Genomic DNA, 26,662 nt, shown 5'->3' with positions numbered 1-26,662 from the left:
AAAAAGAAGATAGAAGAAACTCCGCCAAAATTAAAGATTAGGGGTAACTCTCTTGTCGACCAAGAAAAGCTGGTCTGTTGATCGGCAAGCTAAAGAGATAGGGAATGCAGAGAAGATGACATAAGAAAAGATATATGGATGTCGGCAGTACAGACCAACTAATACTTAAAAGCAAATAAAATTTAGGAATGGGAAGTGGTCCAGCATGCCCACTTTTCATCGGTCATTTGTAGAATCTGCGACTTTTGTAGCACAATAAATAAATAAATTAAATCAAATTAGTACAAAAAAAAACGTTAATAGGTTTCACACATAAATTTCGTGCGTGAAAGGACCAAGCTGCAAAAATACACTTTGGACCTTTCACGCACGAAATTCTTGCGTGAAGGAGGCTTTGGTCCAAATTAATGTTTTTGATCCAAATAATGATTGATGTTTTGTCGTTCTTGACAAAGCTCAAACTAGATTGGAAGAAGTGTCAAGGTTGAATATTGAAATTGGACTTGGCATCAAAAGTTGCGAAAAGCCAAAAAAAAATTCTATAATGCAGTAAAATACTGCACTATAGAAACAGTACCAAAAAAAATTAGCCAACTTTATTTTTTGCAATATTTAATGTTTTTTTTCATACTTTGACCAATGATTAGTCGTGTATCAAGACTCCGAAACGTCAATATTTTATATAGAACCTGATATTTTTTTCTGCGTACAATAATGTAGGCCCAATACATCAAGGATACGTAGACGTTCGGATCGTCATTTTAGGGGTTGAAAAGGTGTCCGAAGTAGGTTTTGTTTGAAAAAACTTAGTGTTTTTTTCATACTTTGACCAACGATTAGTCGTGTGTCAAGACTCCGAAACGTCAATATTTTATATAGAACCTGATATTTTTTTTCTGCGTACAATAATGTAGGCCCAATACATCAAGGATACGTAGACGTTCGGATCGTCATTTTAGGGGTTGAAAAGGTGCCCGAAGTAGGTTTTGTTTGAAAAAACTTAAGTGTTTTTTTCCATACTTTGACCAACGATTAGTCGTGTGTCAAGACTCCGAAACATCATACTTTGACCAACGATTACTGCATTATAGATTTTTTTTTTTTAGTACTGTTTCTATAATGCAGTATTTTACTACGTTATAGATTTTTTTTTTTTGGTACTATTTCTATAACGCAGTATTTTACTGCGTTATAGATTTTTTTTTTTTTGCTTCTATAATGCAGTAAAATACTACGCTAAAGCAGTTAACGGCTTCGTCTCCGTGAACTGCTTTAGCGCAGTAAATTACTGCGCTAAAGGTAGTTTTGTAACTTTTTTTTTTGTTGGGATATTTTGGTTCAAAGTGATTTTTTGGGGGCATTTTGATTCCGGACTCTAATAATAGATAGTGTCAAGCCCGTTTGCACGTATCACAATTCGTCTTAAATTATTTCTTGATTAGACCAACCATTACCAGAGTTCAATTATTCATATGAGTAAATTTAATGGATTCAGCCACCTTGACGCACAAACGACAATCCGTTCGATGCCTACAACTTGCAAATCATGATTTCCATCGTAGTGAGAAAGAAGCATAAGAAACTGATTTTGACCAAAGGCTTCACGCACGAATTTCGTGCGTGAAAGGCCGTAAGTGCATTTTTGCAGTTTGGTCGTTTCACGCACGAAATTCGTGCATCTATTAATGTTTTTTTTTTTTTTTTGTACTAGTTTTGTTCAACTTTTTTTTTTGTGCTACAAAAGTCGCGGATTCTCATTTGTATGATTTGGCCATTGATAGTTTCAAGAATACTATAGACACGTTATACGTGGGTACGTGTGCTTTTCCGTGAGGAGTCATTTTCAGACGTAAATGGTAGCACTATAATTTAATGAGCGTAGGGAGTATTAATTTAATTATTACATAATAAATTATTCGTTCTGTCCCAAAATAAATATCACCCTAGCCAAAAAAATTTATCCCAAAATAAGTGTCACCTTAGAAATTCAAGATAAAAATTGGCAAGTATTTTCAATTATACCCTTAGCATTAAAGAAGTAGTCCTCTTTAATATTGCTCAATTCTCAAAAACCAAATAGAGGGTAGTTTAGTAAACTTCACATTAAATTTATTAATTTTTTAATGAGCGTAATTTTTACTAAGGTAACACTTATTTTGGAACGAAGAAAGTACTTTTATATGCTGAAGACATTATATACTAATATAAAATTCTTATTAGTGACCAGCTTATAAACTAAAAGGACTGTCAAATCAATAATGATATATACAACCATCAACATTACTATTATATATAAGGGAGGATCTCAAAATTTTGTAATCCTCACATGAAATTTTTTGTTCATTTTATCCGTAATTAAAGGTTTAATTACCTTGTAAGCTCTCACCTATTTTGGTAAATTTGAATAATTATGTGGGCTAATTAAATTCTAGGAGGGACGATGTGGAAGGGTGATAGTGACACCACAAAATATTATTAATTCAATCAAATTAAAAATTGATCCAAAAGTTTATTGTCTTTCTTTTATGTGGAAATGATTAAATTTGTTTGAAAAAAGTAATTAAAAAAATATTGTAGCTCTCCAAATAATAATAATAATAATAATAATAATAATAATAATAATAATAATAATAATAATAATAATTGAAAACGAGAGTAATCATTTTCACATTTTTTTTATATATTGAAATGTTTTACAAAAGATGAGATAATCAATGTTTTATATAATTAAGGAGAAATAGTTAAATAAACATGAAACACTAAAACTACATACACGTTTAAGAAATTATAACAGTTTATTAAGAAAAAAAAAAGTACAATATTTTTAAAGAAAAGTAAAGATTAAAGTAAGAAAAATAAATATTTTCATTAATTTTCCAGTTCTTTTTTGTATGGTTTAATATGAAGAAACATCTAAAGTATTTCGCTGTATCAAGACTTTTAATTATTTACTTTTAAATGCTATCTTTAATTATTTAATTTTGAATGCTATCTTTATTTATAAGTTAACTTCATTGATGTCATTATACAATAATTTGTACCATTAAATATTTTTTTATATTACTTAAAGGGGCAGCCCGGTGCACTAAGCTCCCGTTATGCGCGGGGTCCGGGGAAGGGCCGGACCACAAGGATCTATTGTGCGCAGCCTTACCTTGCATTTTTTTTATATTACTTGAATATCGTAATTATTTTTTTTCTTCCAAAAAATGGGTTAGCCAATATAAGTTTAATGAAAAAAATTCAGTTGAAATCTAACGTAAGGTAAAACTCAATTGGTATCAGTAAAGATTTCTCAAAAAATGTAGTAAAATCAAAGGGAGAAAAGCTTTGATGCATGAATTAATTTGTATGAAAATAAAAAGGAAGTCTAAATATATTCTAAAAGATGTTGTTTCTTAACTTACAATTTTTTTTTATATAATTAAATATCTTAGAAACATTGAAAAATTGTAACCTACATTTACAATTGATATGATGGTACAAATACAACACAAAAAGCAAGAGTAGGAAAAAAAACATTAAAAATATAAAAAAGAATTGCAAATTTAAATTTTAATGGAGCTTGGGCCCGTATACCTTTGGCTACATAAAATTTTAGAATTAATTCCTCGTGTGGTGACTCTAACTTATCATATTTAGCTACTTCACCCGTCCTAGTATAGTTTGACCTTAACACGGAGTTTAAAAAAGGAAGACTTTTGAAACTTGTGATCTAAAACAAGTCATAGATATTTGTGTGATTGTAAATCATTTCATTAAGCGTAAAAGTAAAAGTTTTAAGTTAAATTATTTCTAAATATGAAAATATATCATTCTTTTTTAGACAGCCTCAAAAACACTGTATTAAACTATAATAAATTATCAAATTACTTCATATACTAATTTGCAATACTTATCTAATAATTATCTCAAAAATTGTTAACGCTCACATAATAAATTGTGTCTGTAGATTTAAATATTTAGGATCATTTTATAAAGTAGTTATTCAAGAGCATTTTTTGTGCGGGCAATAAAAACTTCAAAACAAATAAATTATCTATAAACGAAATTGAAAAGCAATTCTTACTAGATCCATACTATTGTGAGTCTGTATTCATCATACTTAGGTATCACACTCCATCATATTTCTCATATATAAAAAAGTTGGATCAAATAAACTAAAATGAAAGACATGCATTGTAACATGAACTACTTCTAAATTTGTAAGAGATGAGTTTTTCAAATAGACTAAATATTAATTATACTTGATTTCTTATACTACTTCATATAGTTTGCAATACTTTTTTTTATCTTTATCTAACTATAGCTCAGGTATAATCGTATTTTTCTTTTTGAATTTGTAATTCTACGTTACTTATAAAGTCCATGCGAGTAGGGTAGAGAACTATGCCAAAGTGTGAGCTTTTAAAAATGCAATGACAACACAGTCTTTCTCAGTCTCAACCGCCTTAAAGACTTATATTAGGAGTAGCAAATTTGTTTTAACTTGTGCTCTGTCCACTAGAATATACACGGAAACCCAATCTCATACAACAAATTATAGTCAAGTTCCTTTTTTTTTCTTTAGAAGAAAGGCTCGATGACAACGAAAGCAGAGCTTGTTTTCATTCCTTCACCTGGAGCAGGTCACCTTATCTCCGCCATTGAAATTGCAAAACTCATTCTCAACAGAGATGAAAGACTTTGCATTTCTGTCCTCATCATGAAGCTTCCAATGGATTTCGGCGTTCAATCCTACGTCGCATCACTTTCTTCTTCACCTCGCTTGCAGTTCGTCGATATCACCCTTGACGAGAAAACTGTTGCTGGATTGTTGAAAAATAAGGAATCCTTCTTCACTGACTTTATTCAAGGTCACAAACCAAAAGTAAAAGATTTTATTCATAACACAAGCTTTTCTAAATCCGGTTCGGGGTTTTCTCGGCTTGCAGGCTTTGTTCTTGACATGTTCTGTACCTCTATGATTGATGTGGCAAGCGAATTTAGTGTTCCGAGTTATATTTTCCTCACTTCAAATGCTGCTTTTCTTGCACTTTGTTATCATTTTGAGTCCCTTAAAAAAGAGCATCATATAGATACCTCTAAGTACAAGGACTCTGATGAAGAGTTAACAATCCCTGGTTTTAAAAACCCGTATCCAGGGAAATTCTTGCCTAGATTGACAACAGATCAAACAACCGCGACGACCTTATTCTTCGATTCTGTAACTCGATTCAAAGAGACGAAGGGTATTATGGTCAACACATTCGCGGAGCTTGAACCTTTTGCTCTTCAGTCTCTTTTAGTTCCGAAAATATATCCAGTTGGTCCTGTGGTGAATTTTAAAGAAGGGGGTCACGGTCGAAACAGCGAATCGGAAACAGAAAGTATTATCAAATGGTTGGATGATCAGCCAGAATCCTCTGTAGTGTTTTTGTGCTTTGGAAGTATGGGAAGTTTTGATGCCGAACAGATCGAAGAAATAGCAGTTGCATTGGAGTGCAGCGGTCACAGGTCAGTGGCGTAGCTAGATAGTCCGTTGAACACCCTTCTTCGTCCGAAAAATATACTCCCTTTGTCCCAATTTTTAATCGTCTAATTAGTTTGACCTGGTAACAAAGTTTAAGGCATAAAATGAGACTTTTGAATCTTATAGTTGTAAATTAAAAACGTGCATAATGTATTAAAATATCTTTTAAATTTTATAATTTTAAATTTGTCATATAAGATATTTGAATTGTTAACTTATTAAATATAGAAAAAGATATTTTTTTTAAGACAAACTAAAAGAAAAGATAAGACACTTAAATTGGGACAGTGAGAATACTACCTATATAGTAGAAAATAATATTGTGCATATAGGTTAAAAGATATTTTGAACTATATATATATATATATATTAAATTTTGAACACAAAATTCTTGACTTCGCCGCTGTGACAGGTTCTTGTGGTCCTTACGAAGACCTCCACCGAAGGGGAAAATGGAGCTGCCGAGTAATTACGAAGATTTTCAGGAAGTGCTACCAGAAGGGTTTATTGAAAGGACAAATGGGGTCGGGAAAGTTATAGGATGGGCACCTCAAGTGGCAGTACTATCTCACCCTGCAGTGGGTGGATTTGTATCTCATTGTGGATGGAATTCTGTGCTTGAAAGCTTGTGTTTTGGAGTCCCAATAGGCGCTTGGCCACAGTACGCGGAACAGCAGATGAATGCCTTCGAGTTGGTTAAACAATTGGGGCTGGCAGTGGAGATTCGAATGGACTATTTCAAGGACTTCGAAGGGAAACATGGGCCTGTCGAGATTGTTACTGCGAAGGAAATTGCAAGTGGCATACGACAGCTGATGGCGGATGGCGAGGAGAATGAAATCAGGAAAAGGGCGAAGGAAATGAAAGAGAAAAGCAGTGCAGCCATGAAGGAGGGTGGTTCATCTTATGCATCTCTTGGGCTTCTAATTGAGGATGTCATTAGTAACATTTCTTGATCATTGGCTGCTATATCTTTGAATAATTTTTATTACATAATTTCATTGAGGGATAAAGGGAAAAGAGCCGAAAGAAAGTGAGAACTGAACTAGTACTGTAACAGATAGTGCGTGGAACAGTGGAAGACTCTCACAAATGCTCTTAGACTATAAACCTTGTGAAACTGGTTATATCTTGTAGAGACTATGCTATCAATATCCTTTTTGCATTACACTTCCACTTGCAAGTCATTATACTTTCTAAAGAAAGATTAAAAAAAGAAATGAACTCTCGAGTATCCATTTGTTACCTGTTAAAATGGAAAAATACAGGAAATTAAAGGTCCTGCTTCTCGTCTTAAATGTCAAATTTTACGTTCCGGAGGGCCAAGTCTACAGCTCTCGGCATTTGTGGCTTCTTTCGTTATGTGAAAGTCCAGAAATCGTTTATGTATGAGGTATGCAGGAAAAATATCCTAGTCTAGACTAGTAGTATATCAAGGACATAGACTAATTTCAATTGTATATAAATCATCATAATATCGTACTATATCATAAGTGGGAAGCTTCAAAGTACAAAATTAAAAGATCTAAATAGCCTTAAAAAATTGAACGATTAAATTAGCCTTTAATCAAGTTTTTTCTTCAAGAACATTTGAGTGCAAAGATGCATTTATGCTATCTTTAAATATAACAACTGAAAAGTTTAATACAAATCAATATCATAAAAAATAAAAAAGTAAAATAAGAACGTCGGAGCCGTATGGCCATAGTAAAGACAAGTAGTTGGATTTCATTTAATGCAGTCTTGTCTATTCATTTGAATATTTTTCTCTTCGCTCATGGAATGTTCTTGCCTCTTTTTCAATTTCCAACTGTTATTTGAAAGAACATTTAATATCATTTCAATGTAAGGCTTTTCGCCTCTTACACCTCTGTTTACCTTTTTCATCGGTTAAGAAAGTCATCAACAATTTATATAAATATAGATTTTTAAAACAACACAGTAATCCTATGATCATATTTTGTAAGTTCAAGTAATCCTTTTCTTCTTCAGTTTTTCCTTTTTCCAGAGTTCTTGATTCCCGATTATGTTTTTTTAAAGTATAATACCATGGATGTTTCTATCAATAAATTACATTATTCGATAAATAAAAAAGTTACAGACTATGCTGTTTTTTTTTTGTTCAGGTGAAGAAGTTGTGATTTTCGTCCTTTTTGTAAGTTTATTTCTCCTCATATATTGTTACTAATGTTGTTGTAGTTGAATTTGATTTTTAATTCTAGGCTTATAAATATTAATTCTTAGTTGAATTTTTTTTTTTACGGAACATAATTTGCGGACGTTGTCGAATATCGAGAATTTATTGTATAATTGAAGAATTTACGTATGGGTTAATGAAGCCTGACAGGTTTTGATGTTTTAATTATGAGATTTTGAATCTTGTTATAGCGTGACTTACATATTCTGTGAAGGTCTAGATCGATATTGTCAATTTTATTAATTTAATGCTCATTTTGTCATTTTCATATTGATGTGTTGGGTTTGGGGAGGAAAATGTCTTTTCTTTATCTGTGATATAAAGGGTGTAACACTTTTGTAACCCAAAAAAAAATTTGGGAACCAAATTAATCCATTAAAAAAAGAAGAAGAACCAAACGGCTCTGTGAGTGAAATGGCCAAAGTGTACATTTACATTTTGACCCTTTCACGCACAGAATCTATGCGTGAAACCCGTCCCTAAAACCCCCCCGACCCAACCTTTATTCTTTGGAAATCAAACTCAAAATTAAGGTTTTTTGCGTACTTTGACCGAAGATTAGTCACGTTTCAAAATACCGGAATATAAATATTTTATATAGAACTTAATATTTTTTTTTAGTGTACAGTAATATCGGCTCATTACATCAAGTATACATATACATTTGGATCGTCGTTTTAAGGGTTGTAAAGTGCTCCGAAGTACGTTTGAAAACTTGTTATATTTAGGTTTAAGTGCCATATTTTATAGAGTTTTGATTAATCTCTTTTGTTTTACTCCCAAAGCTATGAAAGTACTTTTTTGATTCAAGACGAGAGATTCATAATAATTGAAAAATATTTCATCCCATTAGCAACGAAATACATCACTAAATTACAATAGTCTTACAAAAAAAAATCAACTTCCAGATGTGCTGTCACCACAAGAGTTTTGCCCACATGAACGCTTATCATGCCCAAATTGCTTACATGTCGAGCATTTGCGAGAGTAAGTCTTTTCGCTAACATCCATTTGATTGTGATAACGGGTTAGCTTATTTTTTCCCAATTTACGGATATGGTTCTTGTTCGCAATCATAGAAAACGGCGCGGTTGGCCAATAAGCTTGATCACCAAGGGGACGGAATTGGCCCGAATATGCTTTAAGGTATTTTACGACCTTATATTCCTCCGCCATATAATTAGTTACATTCTGGCCATTCTCTCAAAGCACTTGACTGCATGAGAACATGGCATGTGGTACGTTTGCCACTTACCACAAGTGCATGATTGTGTACGCTCAGTAACGATATGTTTGTTTCCTCCTTTGCCGTCACAATAACCCGTTGTAACTTCATATACTCGTCGAACGACGTCATACTCGGTCATTTGGTGACCCTCTGTCTTTCTTCTATGGTGCTCCATCTAGGACTTTGGCACCCATGTTCTCTCGTCGACTAATATAGCTCTTGCCTGCCTTGTGCTATCCGCAAATCGCTCCATGACCTGCCTGAAAGTTAGTCTTACCATTCCAGTGACAGGTAGTCCTCGAGTAGATTTGAGGAGTCCATTGAAAGACTCTGAGCTGTTCGTTGTGAGCATGCTCCATCTTTTTCCTCCATCAGCATAAAACGTCCATTTTTCAACTTCTAATTTCATCAACCAAACATATGCCTCTTCACTCACTTTCTTTAGCAGCTCCATTTTTGCAGCCCATTTTCTTTGTTGATGCTGCATCGCAGCCTCCCACATCAATTTGTTTAAAGTGCCATTTGCAAACTTTGTTTGCAAATTAGCCTTTAAGTGCCTTAAGCAATATCGATGGTAAGCATGTGGAGGCTTCCACCTTTCCAGAGTACGCATAGTGTGCAATATGCCTTTATGACGATCCGATAGGACACATATGCCCTGACGACACTTAATAACATGAGTTTGTAGATGATTCAAGAACATCCCCCATGTCTCGTTACTCTCGTTGACGGCAATTGCGAAAGCAAGAGGGAATATTGACCCATTGGCATCCATACCTACTGCAATTAGGAGCTTAATGCCATATCATCCATATACATGGGTCCCATCTATCGATATCACATTCTGGCAGTGAACGAAACCATCAATACTTGATTTGAATACCCAAAAGACGAAGTCGAAAATTCTGCCCTCTAAAAGCCGCCACTGTACAACAGTGCTAGGATTGGCATGTTGTAGAGCCGCCATATACCCCGGTAATGCCTGAAAAGAGGATTCTCAAGTTCCAAAGATCGTTTCAAAAACACGTCTACGCTCGAGAAATCCCTTTCTCTTGCTTATGATTTTACCATATATTGAGTGGACCATGCTAATACAAGTTTTGATAGGCATCCTGCATAAGTTTAAACAAACAACATTTAACAATGATATTTTAATTGCTATAAGATATATAATGTAAAAGGTTAGATAAATTACCTTAGAGTTTCCTCAGTGTGTTTAAGTAACACATGAGCAATCATGTTTATATCTAGATTAAAATGATATGCTCGACTTTGTCCAATATCACAAGTGTGCTTCGGGTAGAATTTTGTGATTTCCCACAGACCATCCGGCTTAGCAATTCCCCGAAGCAACCACCGGCAACCTTGAGTATGTCGCTTACAAATCAGCCTCCATACCGATCTGTTTGAGTCATCAACCTTAAACTCCCTCATATCCTTTACACAATACATTCTGACAGCCCATTGCAACATCTTTTTTGATGTGAACTGCATTCCCTTTGCAATGACGCATTCATCAGTCATGAGATTTTTTGGTTCAATCCACGTTTTTTTGGTGACTTTGATAATCATCTCTTGTGAAGACAAATGTATCCTCACGACCTTGGAGACTGTCAAGATATGGAATATAGTCAGAATGCCATTGCATTGAGCTGTTAGGAATTGGGTTTTCGGCCATCGGAGGTGCTACGTGGTGGTGAGTTGGTTCTGGTTACTTTTGGGGACTACAATGCATATCTTCTTCATCCCCTTCACTATCTTCATCATCGGTTACCTCTGCATTATTAGCTGGTTCATCGCCATCACTCTCTGATGTATCCACATAACTTGGACAATCAGCGCCATCTAAGAAAGGCCTCCTCCTACACGATATAAGGTCACGTGCTCGTGCGGGTCCGTTGTGCCGTCATATTTCTGTATATCCGGCATTTTGAACCTCTTTGGGATCAGTTTTGGAGCTACGCTCGGAGGAAAAGGCCTTTGGACGTACCTCTTCGAATTCGGCCCCTTCAGTAAGGGCGGAGCCCCCGGGATCTGGTACACCCAAGAATTGTATGTTTCGACCCTCTTTTCGGTTGAGTCTACCCGTTTTGCCAAAGTTTCGAGCATCTTCAGAACCTCGGTAGAAGAACCGGCTCTGAAGTCGTTGCTCTCAACTATTCGTGCCTCATCCCTTCCGGTTTCAGCAACACCCTTTTTCTTCTCTGGCTCTGTTTCGTCTTTTCCGCTTTGCAACCGGGCAATCGCGATTCCTTGCTCGGCGATTGCCGCTCTTTGATCCTGCAACATTTCAAAAATTAAACGTAAGTTAATATTGTCGTTTGGTGCATCCGGTTCTCTCCGGACCTATGTCTGGGACAAAGTAACATAATTGTGAGTATTTAGAGGATCAGTGGCCGGTAGGGCGGCATTCTCCTGGTCCACGGTGTTTTGCCGGTTGAGGCCCTCCCTCGAGTCGACGGGGTTCGGGTCAACGGGATTTTGCAATCCTCGTGGCCCGCTGCCTTCATTTTCCGCCACAATCTCGGTGTTGTTGACGTGACCAGATTGTTCGATGCCGGCCATTGGGTCCGTTCTAGCAGAGACGAACAAGAGATGTTTTTGATTTTGATGAATATGAATATGATAGAAATCAAGACCAAAAACCACTATTATCCTAGCCCCACGGTGGGCGCCAAAGTGTTTACCCCGAATTTGGATAATCAATTGAATTTGTGAGTGGGTATAGGATATGTGTTCAGATCTCAATATATGTTATAGGGAAATGAAGTGTATGAACGTTTCGTAGCAAAACTATTAATGATTAGCGATTGGTTGTGGGCGTGAGAGTTTGTTAAATGACATATAATACTTGATCGAAGAAATGCAATGGAAATGAAAACGACTGTTGTGGATCGAATCTAATATTTGAGAGAGATTGTGTATATATTTTGCTATTACAAGTGTTCTTGAAATGGAGAAGCCAACCCCCCAAAGGAGAGGGATGAACTCTATTTATAGTATTGCCTCTATGGGCCTCATACAATACAAATTATTAAAAAAATAAGAGAAAGGACAACTCTGAGTGGGTTAGGTTGGCCGTACTGTCTGACACATGCATGGTTGGTGGTTGAACATGGCAGGACGCTACCGACGCGTGGCTCATGCGCTACGGCTCTTCCGGACTACCGGCCACGATCAAACGTACATACAACCTCGAACAACCGGTCATGGAAGAACCGGACCAAATGACGCCCTTCCTTTACTCCGGTCCAAGTGTTTCTCCGGTTCAGAAGGGGAGCCTTCATGCACGTTCCCGTCACTTCCTTCTTCGGTCTCACCGGTTTAGCGTATACCCGGTTTTTACCGTATACAATGATAAGCCTTATGTGACAAATATATATCATACAGTACTTGCTATATACATTAGATGTGGATAAGTGTTTTCTTCTTTCAACAGCATGCTCTACATTCATTAATAAGAAGAGGACAATAGCATGACCCATTGTAAATTAAGTAGACTCATTTTGACAATGGAACATCAACCTTATAACTCGATCATACAATAATAAGTCTGACATTTTGATGAAATCTAACAAGAGAATTTAATTAGCACTGCCACTTCAAAGAAGCCTTTAACAGTAGTAGTACGCACAAACACAAATAGGATTCGGATCATCCGGGGTTTGCATACAAACTGTACCAAATAATCTATCTTGATAATCCTCCTTGCAGCTAGGTATACAATCATCTTTCACCGTACATTTTACGTTGAAAATTGGAGCAGCGCATTGCAAATCATTGACTTGGTGATTTTGGGCAATCGTCGGGTTGAGGACTACAACAAAAACGAAATTGTACGTTGTTGCACACTAGTTTTACCAAGGCTAAACAAAGTATAATTTATGGGGCTCTAAAAGGATTAATTATGTACAAAGTCGCCACCTAGCATTAAGGTATACTAGGGTACCTATAAATTATTAATGTATGTAACTTAAAAATAGTCAACGAAAACAAGTGAGATTCTAAATAAGGGTTCAAATTATTCCGAAGGGAAAGTGTTAAGCATCCTTTAGAATCCACAAATATGGTTCCCGGCTAGACCAACTTTAACTATACGAGGGATGTGTAAAAAGGCTTGATTATTATTTACAAAAGTATTAATAGAATTTAGACTAAAGAATAACTAACATGAATGTTTATGTAGTAAAAGGTGTAAGTATTTGCATACGTATTACGTGATTATTTACAAGTAAATAAAGTGCACAATTACAATGACTAACAATTTTAGCTTTAAATGAATATAATATAAAGGTATTTACTTAACAATGAACGATTTGCTTTTGAACGAAAAAAAAAAGATTTAAAACATATGTGATATAAACAATTATTTAAAAAAGTTATCTGCAACTTAATAGCTTGAGTATGTGAAAAGGTATAAGGAATGGACATGAAATTATTCTGCAACTTAAGGTGAGTTAACTAATTTAATTAGCTAAGTATGTACACCTAATCAATTAATTATGAGAGTACATTCTAAAACCTAAATATTGAGGCAAATCATCCTATTTATTTACTTAAGTGTGCTAAGCTACTAAACTAAAACTCTAGTGAAACGTGGTAACTATAAGAACACCAGCTACGAGAAATAACAGTAAACAAGTAATTAAATAATCATTGCTCTGCACCCCAAAAATAAATATCGCTATACTTATTAGCTTTGTATACATTTAAGAATGAAAAATGGACCTAAGAAAAAGAATAAGTCGTTAAATGAAAGACTTTAATGACAAAATAAATAAAATATAAAAAAAGTTATTTACAGGGAAGTACAAACATATAATTAAATGACTACTAACATTAGTTAAAAGAACTAATTGGTGATTGATTGATGAGTGAGGGTATACGGTATAATATGATTGAATATAATTATTTTTGTTTTCCAAAAATCTGGCAAGTTAAAAGGGTATGTACAAATGTTAAAAAAAAAAAAAAAGTTTAAAAGGATGATTTTAGTAAACAAAAAGTTCCATGTCAAAAATATTAACAAACATAATACAACATTTCGTTTTGAAATAGTGGCCTAATAGTTTTCCCGGACCCCGCACATAGCGGGAGCTTAGTGCACCGGGCTGTCCTTAAGTAAACTTTTCGTTTTGAAATAGTGGCCTAATAGTTTTCCTAAAACACATAATGAACTTTAAATCACATAAGCAGAACATAAATAAATACCACCGTCTGGCACCCCAAAAGTAAAGTTTAACTATATTTTATGCTTTATATAATTTTAAGAACGCAAAAATAAATACAAATAGAGAATCCGAGAAGATCTTCGAGAGTTGCCTTCGGGAAATAACTCTTAATACCTGCATAAGGCTTAGTAAAATGTTAGTAATGAATACATATTTTACTAAATGAATTAAAGAAAAGATAATAAATATATATTGCTATTTAAAATAAATCCGTCTTATGTGCAAGGAGGCCTCGGAAATCGATGAAAATTTCTTCATGGGCCAAAAGTGTAGTATTTGCTTTAAAAAAAAATCCAGCAAATCATGATCAACATACTGTCCAACCAACAAAGTAATATTCGTAATTCTTTATAGCCACATTAGCAAAACAGTGGCACAACCTAGATTAATAAACAAGCAAGGAACAATGGAGAAGCAAATGGATGATGGAACAAAGTTCCACAAATGATAACAAGTTTTAAAATGGAAAATACTACAACAAAGTCATGAGCAGCAAACGAAAGGCAAGGAAGCCATTCAAAGCAGTGAGCATCACTAAGCACTGGAGTAAGCAAGTGTCCGGAATAGTGACAAAATGGAAAGAATTTTTTTAAAGAATCTATATGTATGTGATGTAGTATATACAATTTTATATATGTATATTTATGCAATGTATGTGTATGTGTATGTATAAAAGATATGTGTTTGTTTTGAGATTAGGAAAAAAAAAAAAAGAGAATGAAAAGGGGATAAGGGACGACTGAGTGGAAACAAATGAAAAGGAGAAAAAAATATTTTGCTAAAAACTAAAGAGCGGAGAATGAGAGAAGTGGCAGGGGATCTCTCGAGGATGGGTGTTAAATATCAAGGAGAAGAGGGGTGTGAGAAAAGCTCATCTAAAAGTCCAAACAAAAATCCAAACAAATCCCTCAATTTGGGAAGTAAAATCTTTTGAACACAATCTGCTCAAAATTTCAACAGAAACGTGTGTTTAGGGAGGAGAAATAGAGAAAAGTCAAAAAGGGAAGAAAGAGAGTGGAGCTCGCAAAGAAAATCCAAAAAGAATTAAAAGGATAATGAAAGAAAAAAAAATATGTGGGACATCCACACATTAAACATAACCAGGTAATTTATACCAAGTAATTTTGTGAATTAAGTATATTTGCCATAAACTCTGTATTAAAGTATAACTAATACACATATAAAAAAATGCAAGTATTAATATGCAACTAAAAAATGTAAATAAAAATGTGGTTGGTACTTGAAAACTGTATTGTGTTGTAAAGAGTTAAAAAAATAATTATTTACTGAAACAAAATTGTAGTGGTGTGCTGTGTATGCCAAATTATTGTGAAAAATAATGATTATTGAAATTAATCTAAATGACAACAAATTGATAAAATAATTCTAATATTTGCAGAAATAAGGATACTTATCCATAAGTTGTGTTAAAATTGAAAAAGTGTGTAAAAAATTGTATTTTGTGCTATTTAACGATTGGGATTATTGAGACGTTAATTTCAAGCATGATGAGCCAAAATTGGGTGTCAACATATGTTACTAAAATCAACTAAGAATCCAATTCAAGAAGATAACAATGGTACAATTGTTAATTGATTTCATATGTCTATTCATCCTTCCATAGAAGAAATTAAATTGTGATTTGGAACTACAACAGTAGTATTATAAATAATACTTATAAAAAAAATTATGTATTAAAATGCTGTTTAAGCATGCATAATTGAAGAAAAAGTTAGTTCTGTAATAAAATAGATAAAATGTACACAGAAAATGATTTAACACTTAAAAAGGGGGAATTTTAATGCACAAACCCGAAAAATACATGATAAGAAGAAGACAGTAGCAAACTGAAACTTTTGTCATTTATATTTGATTATTGTGCTTCTGCTTTTGAGAGAACGTTGTGAATTGTCTAATCATGGTTGCAATGTATACATATATAATTGTAGGCAATAAGTCAGTAACGTGGCACATCTCTTATGCCAGGATCACCATTTATCTTTTTCTTCAAATTTTTATTTTTTTTCCTTTTTTTTGGTCTAAAAATTATGAAAAAATAATTAAAATAACTTATTTATCTCTCTCTTCACAACTACTATAATTTATTATTTTTCCTTTAATTTCTCTTCTTTCTTTTTCTACTGTTTCTTTTCCATAATGCAAAACATATTAAAGATTTCTTATTTATATCTCTCCTCCCTATTCTCTACTATAATTTACTACACTACTTTTTCTGAAATTCCTCATGTTTCCTTGTTTTTCTACCATTTTGTTCTTCTAATGCAAAAAAGATAAAATTGATAATTTCAACGTTGCGTTATTTCCGTGAATGGCAGAACCAACCACAATTGAATTATTTCCCCATTTTAGTTTTATATGATACCTTTTCAATACTGAGCCATTTACTTATTAAATAGTCCCTATTAATTTATTTATTTTCAATTAGTGAATTTAGGTTCTTCCCAAAAGTTACGTCGTCCCACAATTTCTTAATCACAACTTCATTCAATATTCACGTCCCACAATACTCAATGTCCATTTTGGGCTCTGAATGCTACAAACAATGATTGCAATTTACAAATAGGTACTCCCTCCATTAATTCTTTACTTGTCCACAGTGGACTTTACATTCTTTAAAAAATAATAAATGAAGTATATATTTAGTTATAATACCCGTATTAATTGGTGCATAGTCTCAATGAACTTGAGAAATGATTTGAAATGAACGGTTAATGTTAAGAGTAAAACAGGAAAAATATATTTTCCTCTTGATATGCTAAAGTAGACAAGTAAAAATAAAATTTATTTTTAGCATAATAGACAAATAAAAATGAAAGGGAGGAGTACTTGAAATGGAGTTTTCTCTCTTCGTTTTTTGAAACAACAGAAAATTGAAGAGGACAAATCTTCCTCTCAAATTTTGGTTGCAAAGTATGTGGAGAGCTCCAAGTTTTCGAGTCTTAAGCAATAAAAGAGATTAACTAGATCAATCTATTAATTAGACATCAGGTCTGGTCTAATTTGCAATCCTAGCTACTCCTGTTAGTTTATCTATTCATGCTGAAAAATAAGATAAAAACAAAGATATAATGGTAAACTAAATACAATTAAAACTTAAATCAAATTATGATAACGAGTCTTCAATTTTTCAAAAGTTGTCAAGGAAATAGGGTTAGAGTTTTATCCTCTTACGATTCCCAGCTAAAATTTACCCAAAATAGCTAAAGGATAGATACTTATTTAAAGCCCAAAGTTAATTTTCAAAAATAGTTTTCGAAAGACAAAAGAAATGTCCCTACAGTATTTTCTTAATGAGCATGTAAAACAAAAAACAACATATAATTTGAAATGGAGAAAGTAACTTTCAGTCTTCATAAGCATGTGATCGCAAACCTTAGCTTTGCGATCGCGAATTTCACATTGGGACTAGCTGGATTTCTTCATTATTCTACGATTCTTGAATTTCCCAAAGTTTTGCACTTTGGTCGTTTTTGAGCTGGAATAGTCTCTTCTTGCCCTTAATTGTTCAAATTCCAAAATTATAAGTTTTAAAACTCAGTTTTGTTATCTTTTTGTGGAAAAATAAACTTCAAAATTTTCAATGAAAATTTATGTGAAATTACAAATAATTCTCACAAGCATATAAAATGAAACATACAAATGTCGTTATAAAAAAGTTGGAAAATTTACATGGCATAACTAACTCTAAGAGCTATTTGTAGTTAATAACTACTATTTAAGTTAATTACATTTCGTGGCTACAATTTTCATTTTGTAGCTATATGCAGTTGTATATATGTACTTGAATGTATTTGGGTTATGTATTGCAAAAACTGAATACAATTGTTTGTGTATTTATATACATATGTATATGTATATGTATATGGTATGTATATGGCTGAATACATATTTTGACTGTATTATGACTGTATGTTTGCCAATGAATTGGATTTTTAATTTTATGTGTTGTTTGTTTCATTTATATACATATGTATATGGATGAGCAATGTATTCAAATGCATTCAAGTATACGCGGGAAAACCTAAAACCTAGCTACGAATACAACTGGAAAGTGTATTCAAATACACTCAAATACACGCAAATATACCTAAAAATCAGCTACGAAATGTAAATACACAAAACACAGCTACGGATTATTAACTTTAATTATATAGTCATTTCTGTAAGTATCCCTTAAGTTCTTATAAAACTGAAAGCTTTAGTTTAACTTCTATACGTTAAACTTCTATCTTTTCACACATTTTAATATTTAGTTAATTTTCTGAGGAGCATAACAAACTGATATATATATATAAGAAACCCTCATTTATCTATTATACATAGAGAGAGCTAAAAATATTTTTTTTATGACTTTTGAAGTTGTGCTAGGTCCGAAAAAGAAGATAGAAGAAACTCCGCCAAAATTAAAGATTAGGGGTAACTCTCTTGTCGACCAAGAAAAGCTGGTCTGTTGATCGGCAAGCTAAAGAGATAGGGAATGCAGAGAAGATGACATAAGAAAAGATATATGGATGTCGGCAGTACAGACCAACTAATACTTAAAAGCAAATAAAATTTAGGAATGGGAAGTGGTCCAGCATGCCCACTTTTCATCGGTCATTTGTAGAATCTGCGACTTTTGTAGCACAATAAATAAATAAATTAAATCAAATTAGTACAAAAAAAACGTTAATAGGTTTCACACATAAATTTCGTGCGTGAAAGGACCAAGCTGCAAAAATACACTTTGGACCTTTCACGCACGAAATTCTTGCGTGAAGGAGGCTTTGGTCCAAATTAATGTTTTTGATCCAAATAATGATTGATGTTTTGTCGTTCTTGACAAAGCTCAAACTAGATTGGAAGAAGTGTCAAGGTTGAATATTGAAATTGGACTTGGCATCAAAAGTTGCGAAAAGCCAAAAAAAAATTCTATAATGCAGTAAAATACTGCACTATAGAAACAGTACCAAAAAAAATTAGCCAACTTTATTTTTTGCAATATTTAATGTTTTTTTTCATACTTTGACCAATGATTAGTCGTGTATCAAGACTCCGAAACGTCAATATTTTATATAGAACCTGATATTTTTTTCTGCGTACAATAATGTAGGCCCAATACATCAAGGATACGTAGACGTTCGGATCGTCATTTTAGGGGTTGAAAAGGTGTCCGAAGTAGGTTTTGTTTGAAAAAACTTAGTGTTTTTTTCATACTTTGACCAACGATTAGTCGTGTGTCAAGACTCCGAAACGTCAATATTTTATATAGAACCTGATATTTTTTTTCTGCGTACAATAATGTAGGCCCAATACATCAAGGATACGTAGACGTTCGGATCGTCATTTTAGGGGTTGAAAAGGTGCCCGAAGTAGGTTTTGTTTGAAAAAACTTAAGTGTTTTTTTCCATACTTTGACCAACGATTAGTCGTGTGTCAAGACTCCGAAACATCATACTTTGACCAACGATTACTGCATTATAGATTTTTTTTTTTTAGTACTGTTTCTATAATGCAGTATTTTACTACGTTATAGATTTTTTTTTTTTGGTACTATTTCTATAACGCAGTATTTTACTGCGTTATAGATTTTTTTTTTTTGCTTCTATAATGCAGTAAAATACTACGCTAAAGCAGTTAACGGCTTCGTCTCCGTGAACTGCTTTAGCGCAGTAAATTACTGCGCTAAAGGTAGTTTTGTAACTTTTTTTTTTGTTGGGATATTTTGGTTCAAAGTGATTTTTTGGGGGCATTTTGATTCCGGACTCTAATAATAGATAGTGTCAAGCCCGTTTGCACGTATCACAATTCGTCTTAAATTATTTCTTGATTAGACCAACCATTACCAGAGTTCAATTATTCATATGAGTAAATTTAATGGATTCAGCCACCTTGACGCACAAACGACAATCCGTTCGATGCCTACAACTTGCAAATCATGATTTCCATCGTAGTGAGAAAGAAGCATAAGAAACTGATTTTGACCAAAGGCTTCACGCACGAATTTCGTGCGTGAAAGGCCGTAAGTGCATTTTTGCAGTTTGGTCGTTTCACGCACGAAATTCGTGCATCTATTAATGTTTTTTTTTTTTTTTTTGTACTAGTTTTGTTCAACTTTTTTTTTTGTGCTACAAAAGTCGCGGATTCTCATTTGTATGATTTGGCCATTGATAGTTTCAAGAATACTATAGACACGTTATACGTGGGTACGTGTGCTTTTCCGTGAGGAGTCATTTTCAGACGTAAATGGTAGCACTATAATTTAATGAGCGTAGGGAGTATTAATTTAATTATTACATAATAAATTATTCGTTCTGTCCCAAAATAAATATCACCCTAGCCAAAAAAATTTATCCCAAAATAAGTGTCACCTTAGAAATTCAAGATAAAAATTGGCAAGTATTTTCAATTATACCCTTAGCATTAAAGAAGTAGTCCTCTTTAATATTGCTCAATTCTCAAAAACCAAATAGAGGGTAGTTTAGTAAACTTCACATTAAATTTATTAATTTTTTAATGAGCGTAATTTTTACTAAGGTAACACTTATTTTGGAACGAAGAAAGTACTTTTATATGCTGAAGACATTATATACTAATATAAAATTCTTATTAGTGACCAGCTTATAAACTAAAAGGACTGTCAAATCAATAATGATATATACAACCATCAACATTACTATTATATATAAGGGAGGATCTCAAAATTTTGTAATCCTCACATGAAATTTTTTGTTCATTTTATCCGTAATTAAAGGTTTAATTACCTTGTAAGCTCTCACCTATTTTGGTAAATTTGAATAATTATGTGGGCTAATTAAATTCTAGGAGGGACGATGTGGAAGGGTGATAGTGACACCACAAAATATTATTAATTCAATCAAATTAAAAATTGATCCAAAAGTTTATTGTCTTTCTTTTATGTGGAAATGATTAAATTTGTTTGAAAAAAGTAATTAAAAAAATATTGTAGCTCTCCAAATAATAATAATAATAATAATAATAATAATAATAATAATAATAATAATAATAATAATAATAATAATAATAATAATTGAAAACGAGAGTAATCATTTTCACATTTTTTTTATATATTGAAATGTTTTACAAAAGATGAGATAATCAATGTTTTATATAATTAAGGAGAAATAGTTAAATAAACATGAAACACTAAAACTACATACACGTTTAAGAAATTATAACAGTTTATTAAGAAAAAAAAAAGTACAATATTTTTAAAGAAAAGTAAAGATTAAAGTAAGAAAAATAAATATTTTCATTAATTTTCCAGTTCTTTTTTGTATGGTTTAATATGAAGAAACATCTAAAGTATTTCGCTGTATCAAGACTTTTAATTATTTACTTTTAAATGCTATCTTTAATTATTTAATTTTGAATGCTATCTTTATTTATAAGTTAACTTCATTGATGTCATTATACAATAATTTGTACCATTAAATATTTTTTTATATTACTTAAAGGGGCAGCCCGGTGCACTAAGCTCCCGTTATGCGCGGGGTCCGGGGAAGGGCCGGACCACAAGGATCTATTGTGCGCAGCCTTACCTTGCATTTTTTTTATATTACTTGAATATCGTAATTATTTTTTTTCTTCCAAAAAATGGGTTAGCCAATATAAGTTTAATGAAAAAAATTCAGTTGAAATCTAACGTAAGGTAAAACTCAATTGGTATCAGTAAAGATTTCTCAAAAAATGTAGTAAAATCAAAGGGAGAAAAGCTTTGATGCATGAATTAATTTGTATGAAAATAAAAAGGAAGTCTAAATATATTCTAAAAGATGTTGTTTCTTAACTTACAATTTTTTTTTATATAATTAAATATCTTAGAAACATTGAAAAATTGTAACCTACATTTACAATTGATATGATGGTACAAATACAACACAAAAAGCAAGAGTAGGAAAAAAAACATTAAAAATATAAAAAAGAATTGCAAATTTAAATTTTAATGGAGCTTGGGCCCGTATACCTTTGGCTACATAAAATTTTAGAATTAATTCCTCGTGTGGTGACTCTAACTTATCATATTTAGCTACTTCACCCGTCCTAGTATAGTTTGACCTTAACACGGAGTTTAAAAAAGGAAGACTTTTGAAACTTGTGATCTAAAACAAGTCATAGATATTTGTGTGATTGTAAATCATTTCATTAAGCGTAAAAGTAAAAGTTTTAAGTTAAATTATTTCTAAATATGAAAATATATCATTCTTTTTTAGACAGCCTCAAAAACACTGTATTAAACTATAATAAATTATCAAATTACTTCATATACTAATTTGCAATACTTATCTAATAATTATCTCAAAAATTGTTAACGCTCACATAATAAATTGTGTCTGTAGATTTAAATATTTAGGATCATTTTATAAAGTAGTTATTCAAGAGCATTTTTTGTGCGGGCAATAAAAACTTCAAAACAAATAAATTATCTATAAACGAAATTGAAAAGCAATTCTTACTAGATCCATACTATTGTGAGTCTGTATTCATCATACTTAGGTATCACACTCCATCATATTTCTCATATATAAAAAAGTTGGATCAAATAAACTAAAATGAAAGACATGCATTGTAACATGAACTACTTCTAAATTTGTAAGAGATGAGTTTTTCAAATAGACTAAATATTAATTATACTTGATTTCTTATACTACTTCATATAGTTTGCAATACTTTTTTTTATCTTTATCTAACTATAGCTCAGGTATAATCGTATTTTTCTTTTTGAATTTGTAATTCTACGTTACTTATAAAGTCCATGCGAGTAGGGTAGAGAACTATGCCAAAGTGTGAGCTTTTAAAAATGCAATGACAACACAGTCTTTCTCAGTCTCAACCGCCTTAAAGACTTATATTAGGAGTAGCAAATTTGTTTTAACTTGTGCTCTGTCCACTAGAATATACACGGAAACCCAATCTCATACAACAAATTATAGTCAAGTTCCTTTTTTTTTCTTTAGAAGAAAGGCTCGATGACAACGAAAGCAGAGCTTGTTTTCATTCCTTCACCTGGAGCAGGTCACCTTATCTCCGCCATTGAAATTGCAAAACTCATTCTCAACAGAGATGAAAGACTTTGCATTTCTGTCCTCATCATGAAGCTTCCAATGGATTTCGGCGTTCAATCCTACGTCGCATCACTTTCTTCTTCACCTCGCTTGCAGTTCGTCGATATCACCCTTGACGAGAAAACTGTTGCTGGATTGTTGAAAAATAAGGAATCCTTCTTCACTGACTTTATTCAAGGTCACAAACCAAAAGTAAAAGATTTTATTCATAACACAAGCTTTTCTAAATCCGGTTCGGGGTTTTCTCGGCTTGCAGGCTTTGTTCTTGACATGTTCTGTACCTCTATGATTGATGTGGCAAGCGAATTTAGTGTTCCGAGTTATATTTTCCTCACTTCAAATGCTGCTTTTCTTGCACTTTGTTATCATTTTGAGTCCCTTAAAAAAGAGCATCATATAGATACCTCTAAGTACAAGGACTCTGATGAAGAGTTAACAATCCCTGGTTTTAAAAACCCGTATCCAGGGAAATTCTTGCCTAGATTGACAACAGATCAAACAACCGCGACGACCTTATTCTTCGATTCTGTAACTCGATTCAAAGAGACGAAGGGTATTATGGTCAACACATTCGCGGAGCTTGAACCTTTTGCTCTTCAGTCTCTTTTAGTTCCGAAAATATATCCAGTTGGTCCTGTGGTGAATTTTAAAGAAGGGGGTCACGGTCGAAACAGCGAATCGGAAACAGAAAGTATTATCAAATGGTTGGATGATCAGCCAGAATCCTCTGTAGTGTTTTTGTGCTTTGGAAGTATGGGAAGTTTTGATGCCGAACAGATCGAAGAAATAGCAGTTGCATTGGAGTGCAGCGGTCACAGGTCAGTGGCGTAGCTAGATAGTCCGTTGAACACCCTTCTTCGTCCGAAAAATATACTCCCTTTGTCCCAATTTTTAATCGTCTAATTAGTTTGACCTGGTAACAAAGTTTAAGGCATAAAATGAGACTTTTGAATCTTATAGTTGTAAATTAAAAACGTGCATAATGTATTAAAATATCTTTTAAATTTTATAATTTTAAATTTGTCATATAAGATATTTGAATTGTTAACTTATTAAATATAGAAAAAGATATTTTTTTTAAGACAAACTAAAAGAAAAGATAAGACACTTAAATTGGGACAGTGAGAATACTACCTATATAGTAGAAAATAATATTGTGCATATAGGTTAAAAGATATTTTGAACTATATATATATATATATATTAAATTTTGAACACAAAATTCTTGACTTCGCCGCTGTGACAGGTTCTTGTGGTCCTTACGAAGACCTCCACCGAAGGGGAAAATGGAGCTGCCGAGTAATTACGAAGATTTTCAGGAAGTGCTACCAGAAGGGTTTATTGAAAGGACAAATGGGGTCGGGAAAGTTATAGGATGGGCACCTCAAGTGGCAGTACTATCTCACCCTGCAGTGGGTGGATTTGTATCTCATTGTGGATGGAATTCTGTGCTTGAAAGCTTGTGTTTTGGAGTCCCAATAGGCGCTTGGCCACAGTACGCGGAACAGCAGATGAATGCCTTCGAGTTGGTTAAACAATTGGGGCTGGCAGTGGAGATTCGAATGGACTATTTCAAGGACTTCGAAGGGAAACATGGGCCTGTCGAGATTGTTACTGCGAAGGAAATTGCAAGTGGCATACGACAGCTGATAGCGGATGGCGAGGAGAATGAAATCAGGAAAAGGGCGAAGGAAATGAAAGAGAAAAGCAGTGCAGCCATGAAGGAGGGTGGTTCATCTTATGCATCTCTTGGGCTTCTAATTGAGGATGTCATTAGTAACATTTCTTGATCATTGGCTGCTATATCTTTGAATAATTTTTATTACATAATTTCATTGAGGGATAAAGGGAAAAGAGCCGAAAGAAAGTGAGAACTGAACTAGTACTGTAACAGATAGTGCGTGGAACAGTGGAAGACTCTCACAAATGCTCTTAGACTATAAACCTTGTGAAACTGGTTATATCTTGTAGAGACTATGCTATCAATATCCTTTTTGCATTACACTTCCACTTGCAAGTCATTATACTTTCTAAAGAAAGATTAAAAAAAGAAATGAACTCTCGAGTATCCATTTGTTACCTGTTAAAATGGAAAAATACAGGAAATTAAAGGTCCTGCTTCTCGTCTTAAATGTCAAATTTTACGTTCCGGAGGGCCAAGTCTACAGCTCTCGGCATTTGTGGCTTCTTTCGTTATGTGAAAGTCCAGAAATCGTTTATGTATGAGGTATGCAGGAAAAATATCCTAGTCTAGACTAGTAGTATATCAAGGACATAGACTAATTTCAATTGTATATAAATCATCATAATATCGTACTATATCATAAGTGGGAAGCTTCAAAGTACAAAATTAAAAGATCTAAATAGCCTTAAAAAATTGAACGATTAAATTAGCCTTTAATCAAGTTTTTTCTTCAAGAACATTTGAGTGCAAAGATGCATTTATGCTATCTTTAAATATAACAACTGAAAAGTTTAATACAAATCAATATCATAAAAAATAAAAAAGTAAAATAAGAACGTCGGAGCCGTATGGCCATAGTAAAGACAAGTAGTTGGATTTCATTTAATGCAGTCTTGTCTATTCATTTGAATATTTTTCTCTTCGCTCATGGAATGTTCTTGCCTCTTTTTCAATTTCCAACTGTTATTTGAAAGAACATTTAATATCATTTCAATGTAAGGCTTTTCGCCTCTTACACCTCTGTTTACCTTTTTCATCGGTTAAGAAAGTCATCAACAATTTATATAAATATAGATTTTTAAAACAACACAGTAATCCTATGATCATATTTTGTAAGTTCAAGTAATCCTTTTCTTCTTCAGTTTTTCCTTTTTCCAGAGTTCTTGATTCCCGATTATGTTTTTTTAAAGTATAATACCATGGATGTTTCTATCAATAAATTACATTATTCGATAAATAAAAAAGTTACAGACTATGCTGTTTTTTTTTTGTTCAGGTGAAGAAGTTGTGATTTTCGTCCTTTTTGTAAGTTTATTTCTCCTCATATATTGTTACTAATGTTGTTGTAGTTGAATTTGATTTTTAATTCTAGGCTTATAAATATTAATTCTTAGTTGAAATTTTTTTTTTACGGAACATAATTTGCGGACGTTGTCGAATATCGAGAATTTATTGTATAATTGAAGAATTTACGTATGGGTTAATGAAGCCTGACAGGTTTTGATGTTTTAATTATGAGATTTTGAATCTTGTTATAGCGTGACTTACATATTCTGTGAAGGTCTAGATCGATATTGTCAATTTTATTAATTTAATGCTCATTTTGTCATTTTCATATTGATGTGTTGGGTTTGGGGAGGAAAATGTCTTTTCTTTATCTGTGATATAAAGGGTGTAACACTTTTGTAACCCAAAAAAAAATTTGGGAACCAAATTAATCCATT

The 26,662-nt window shown here is 32.9% G+C and overlaps 2 protein-coding genes across 2 annotated transcripts; both read left to right on the top strand.

The window, feature by feature from the left end:
• The first annotated feature begins 4,417 nt into the window (after positions 1-4,417).
• LOC132616602 (anthocyanidin 3-O-glucosyltransferase 2-like) lies at positions 4,418-6,682 on the top strand. Its single transcript, XM_060331135.1, has 2 exons — positions 4,418-5,496; positions 5,925-6,682. The coding sequence occupies exons 1-2, from the start codon at positions 4,583-4,585 to the stop codon at positions 6,466-6,468; spliced, it is 1,458 nt and encodes a 485-aa protein (XP_060187118.1). The 5' UTR covers positions 4,418-4,582; the 3' UTR covers positions 6,469-6,682.
• Positions 6,683-22,990: 16,308 nt separating this feature from the next.
• Positions 22,991-25,258, top strand: LOC132616603 (anthocyanidin 3-O-glucosyltransferase 2-like). The gene is made up of 2 exons (XM_060331136.1): positions 22,991-24,072; positions 24,501-25,258. Exons 1-2 carry the CDS (start codon positions 23,159-23,161, stop codon positions 25,042-25,044), a joined length of 1,458 nt encoding a protein of 485 aa, XP_060187119.1. The 5' UTR covers positions 22,991-23,158; the 3' UTR covers positions 25,045-25,258.
• The last annotated feature ends 1,404 nt before the right edge of the window (positions 25,259-26,662 follow it).

The sequence above is a fragment of the Lycium barbarum genome, chromosome 11, assembly GCF_019175385.1.
Source record: "Lycium barbarum isolate Lr01 chromosome 11, ASM1917538v2, whole genome shotgun sequence".
NCBI classification, from domain to species: domain Eukaryota; kingdom Viridiplantae; phylum Streptophyta; class Magnoliopsida; order Solanales; family Solanaceae; genus Lycium; species Lycium barbarum.
This window is presented reverse-complemented; position numbering and strand designations above follow the sequence as displayed.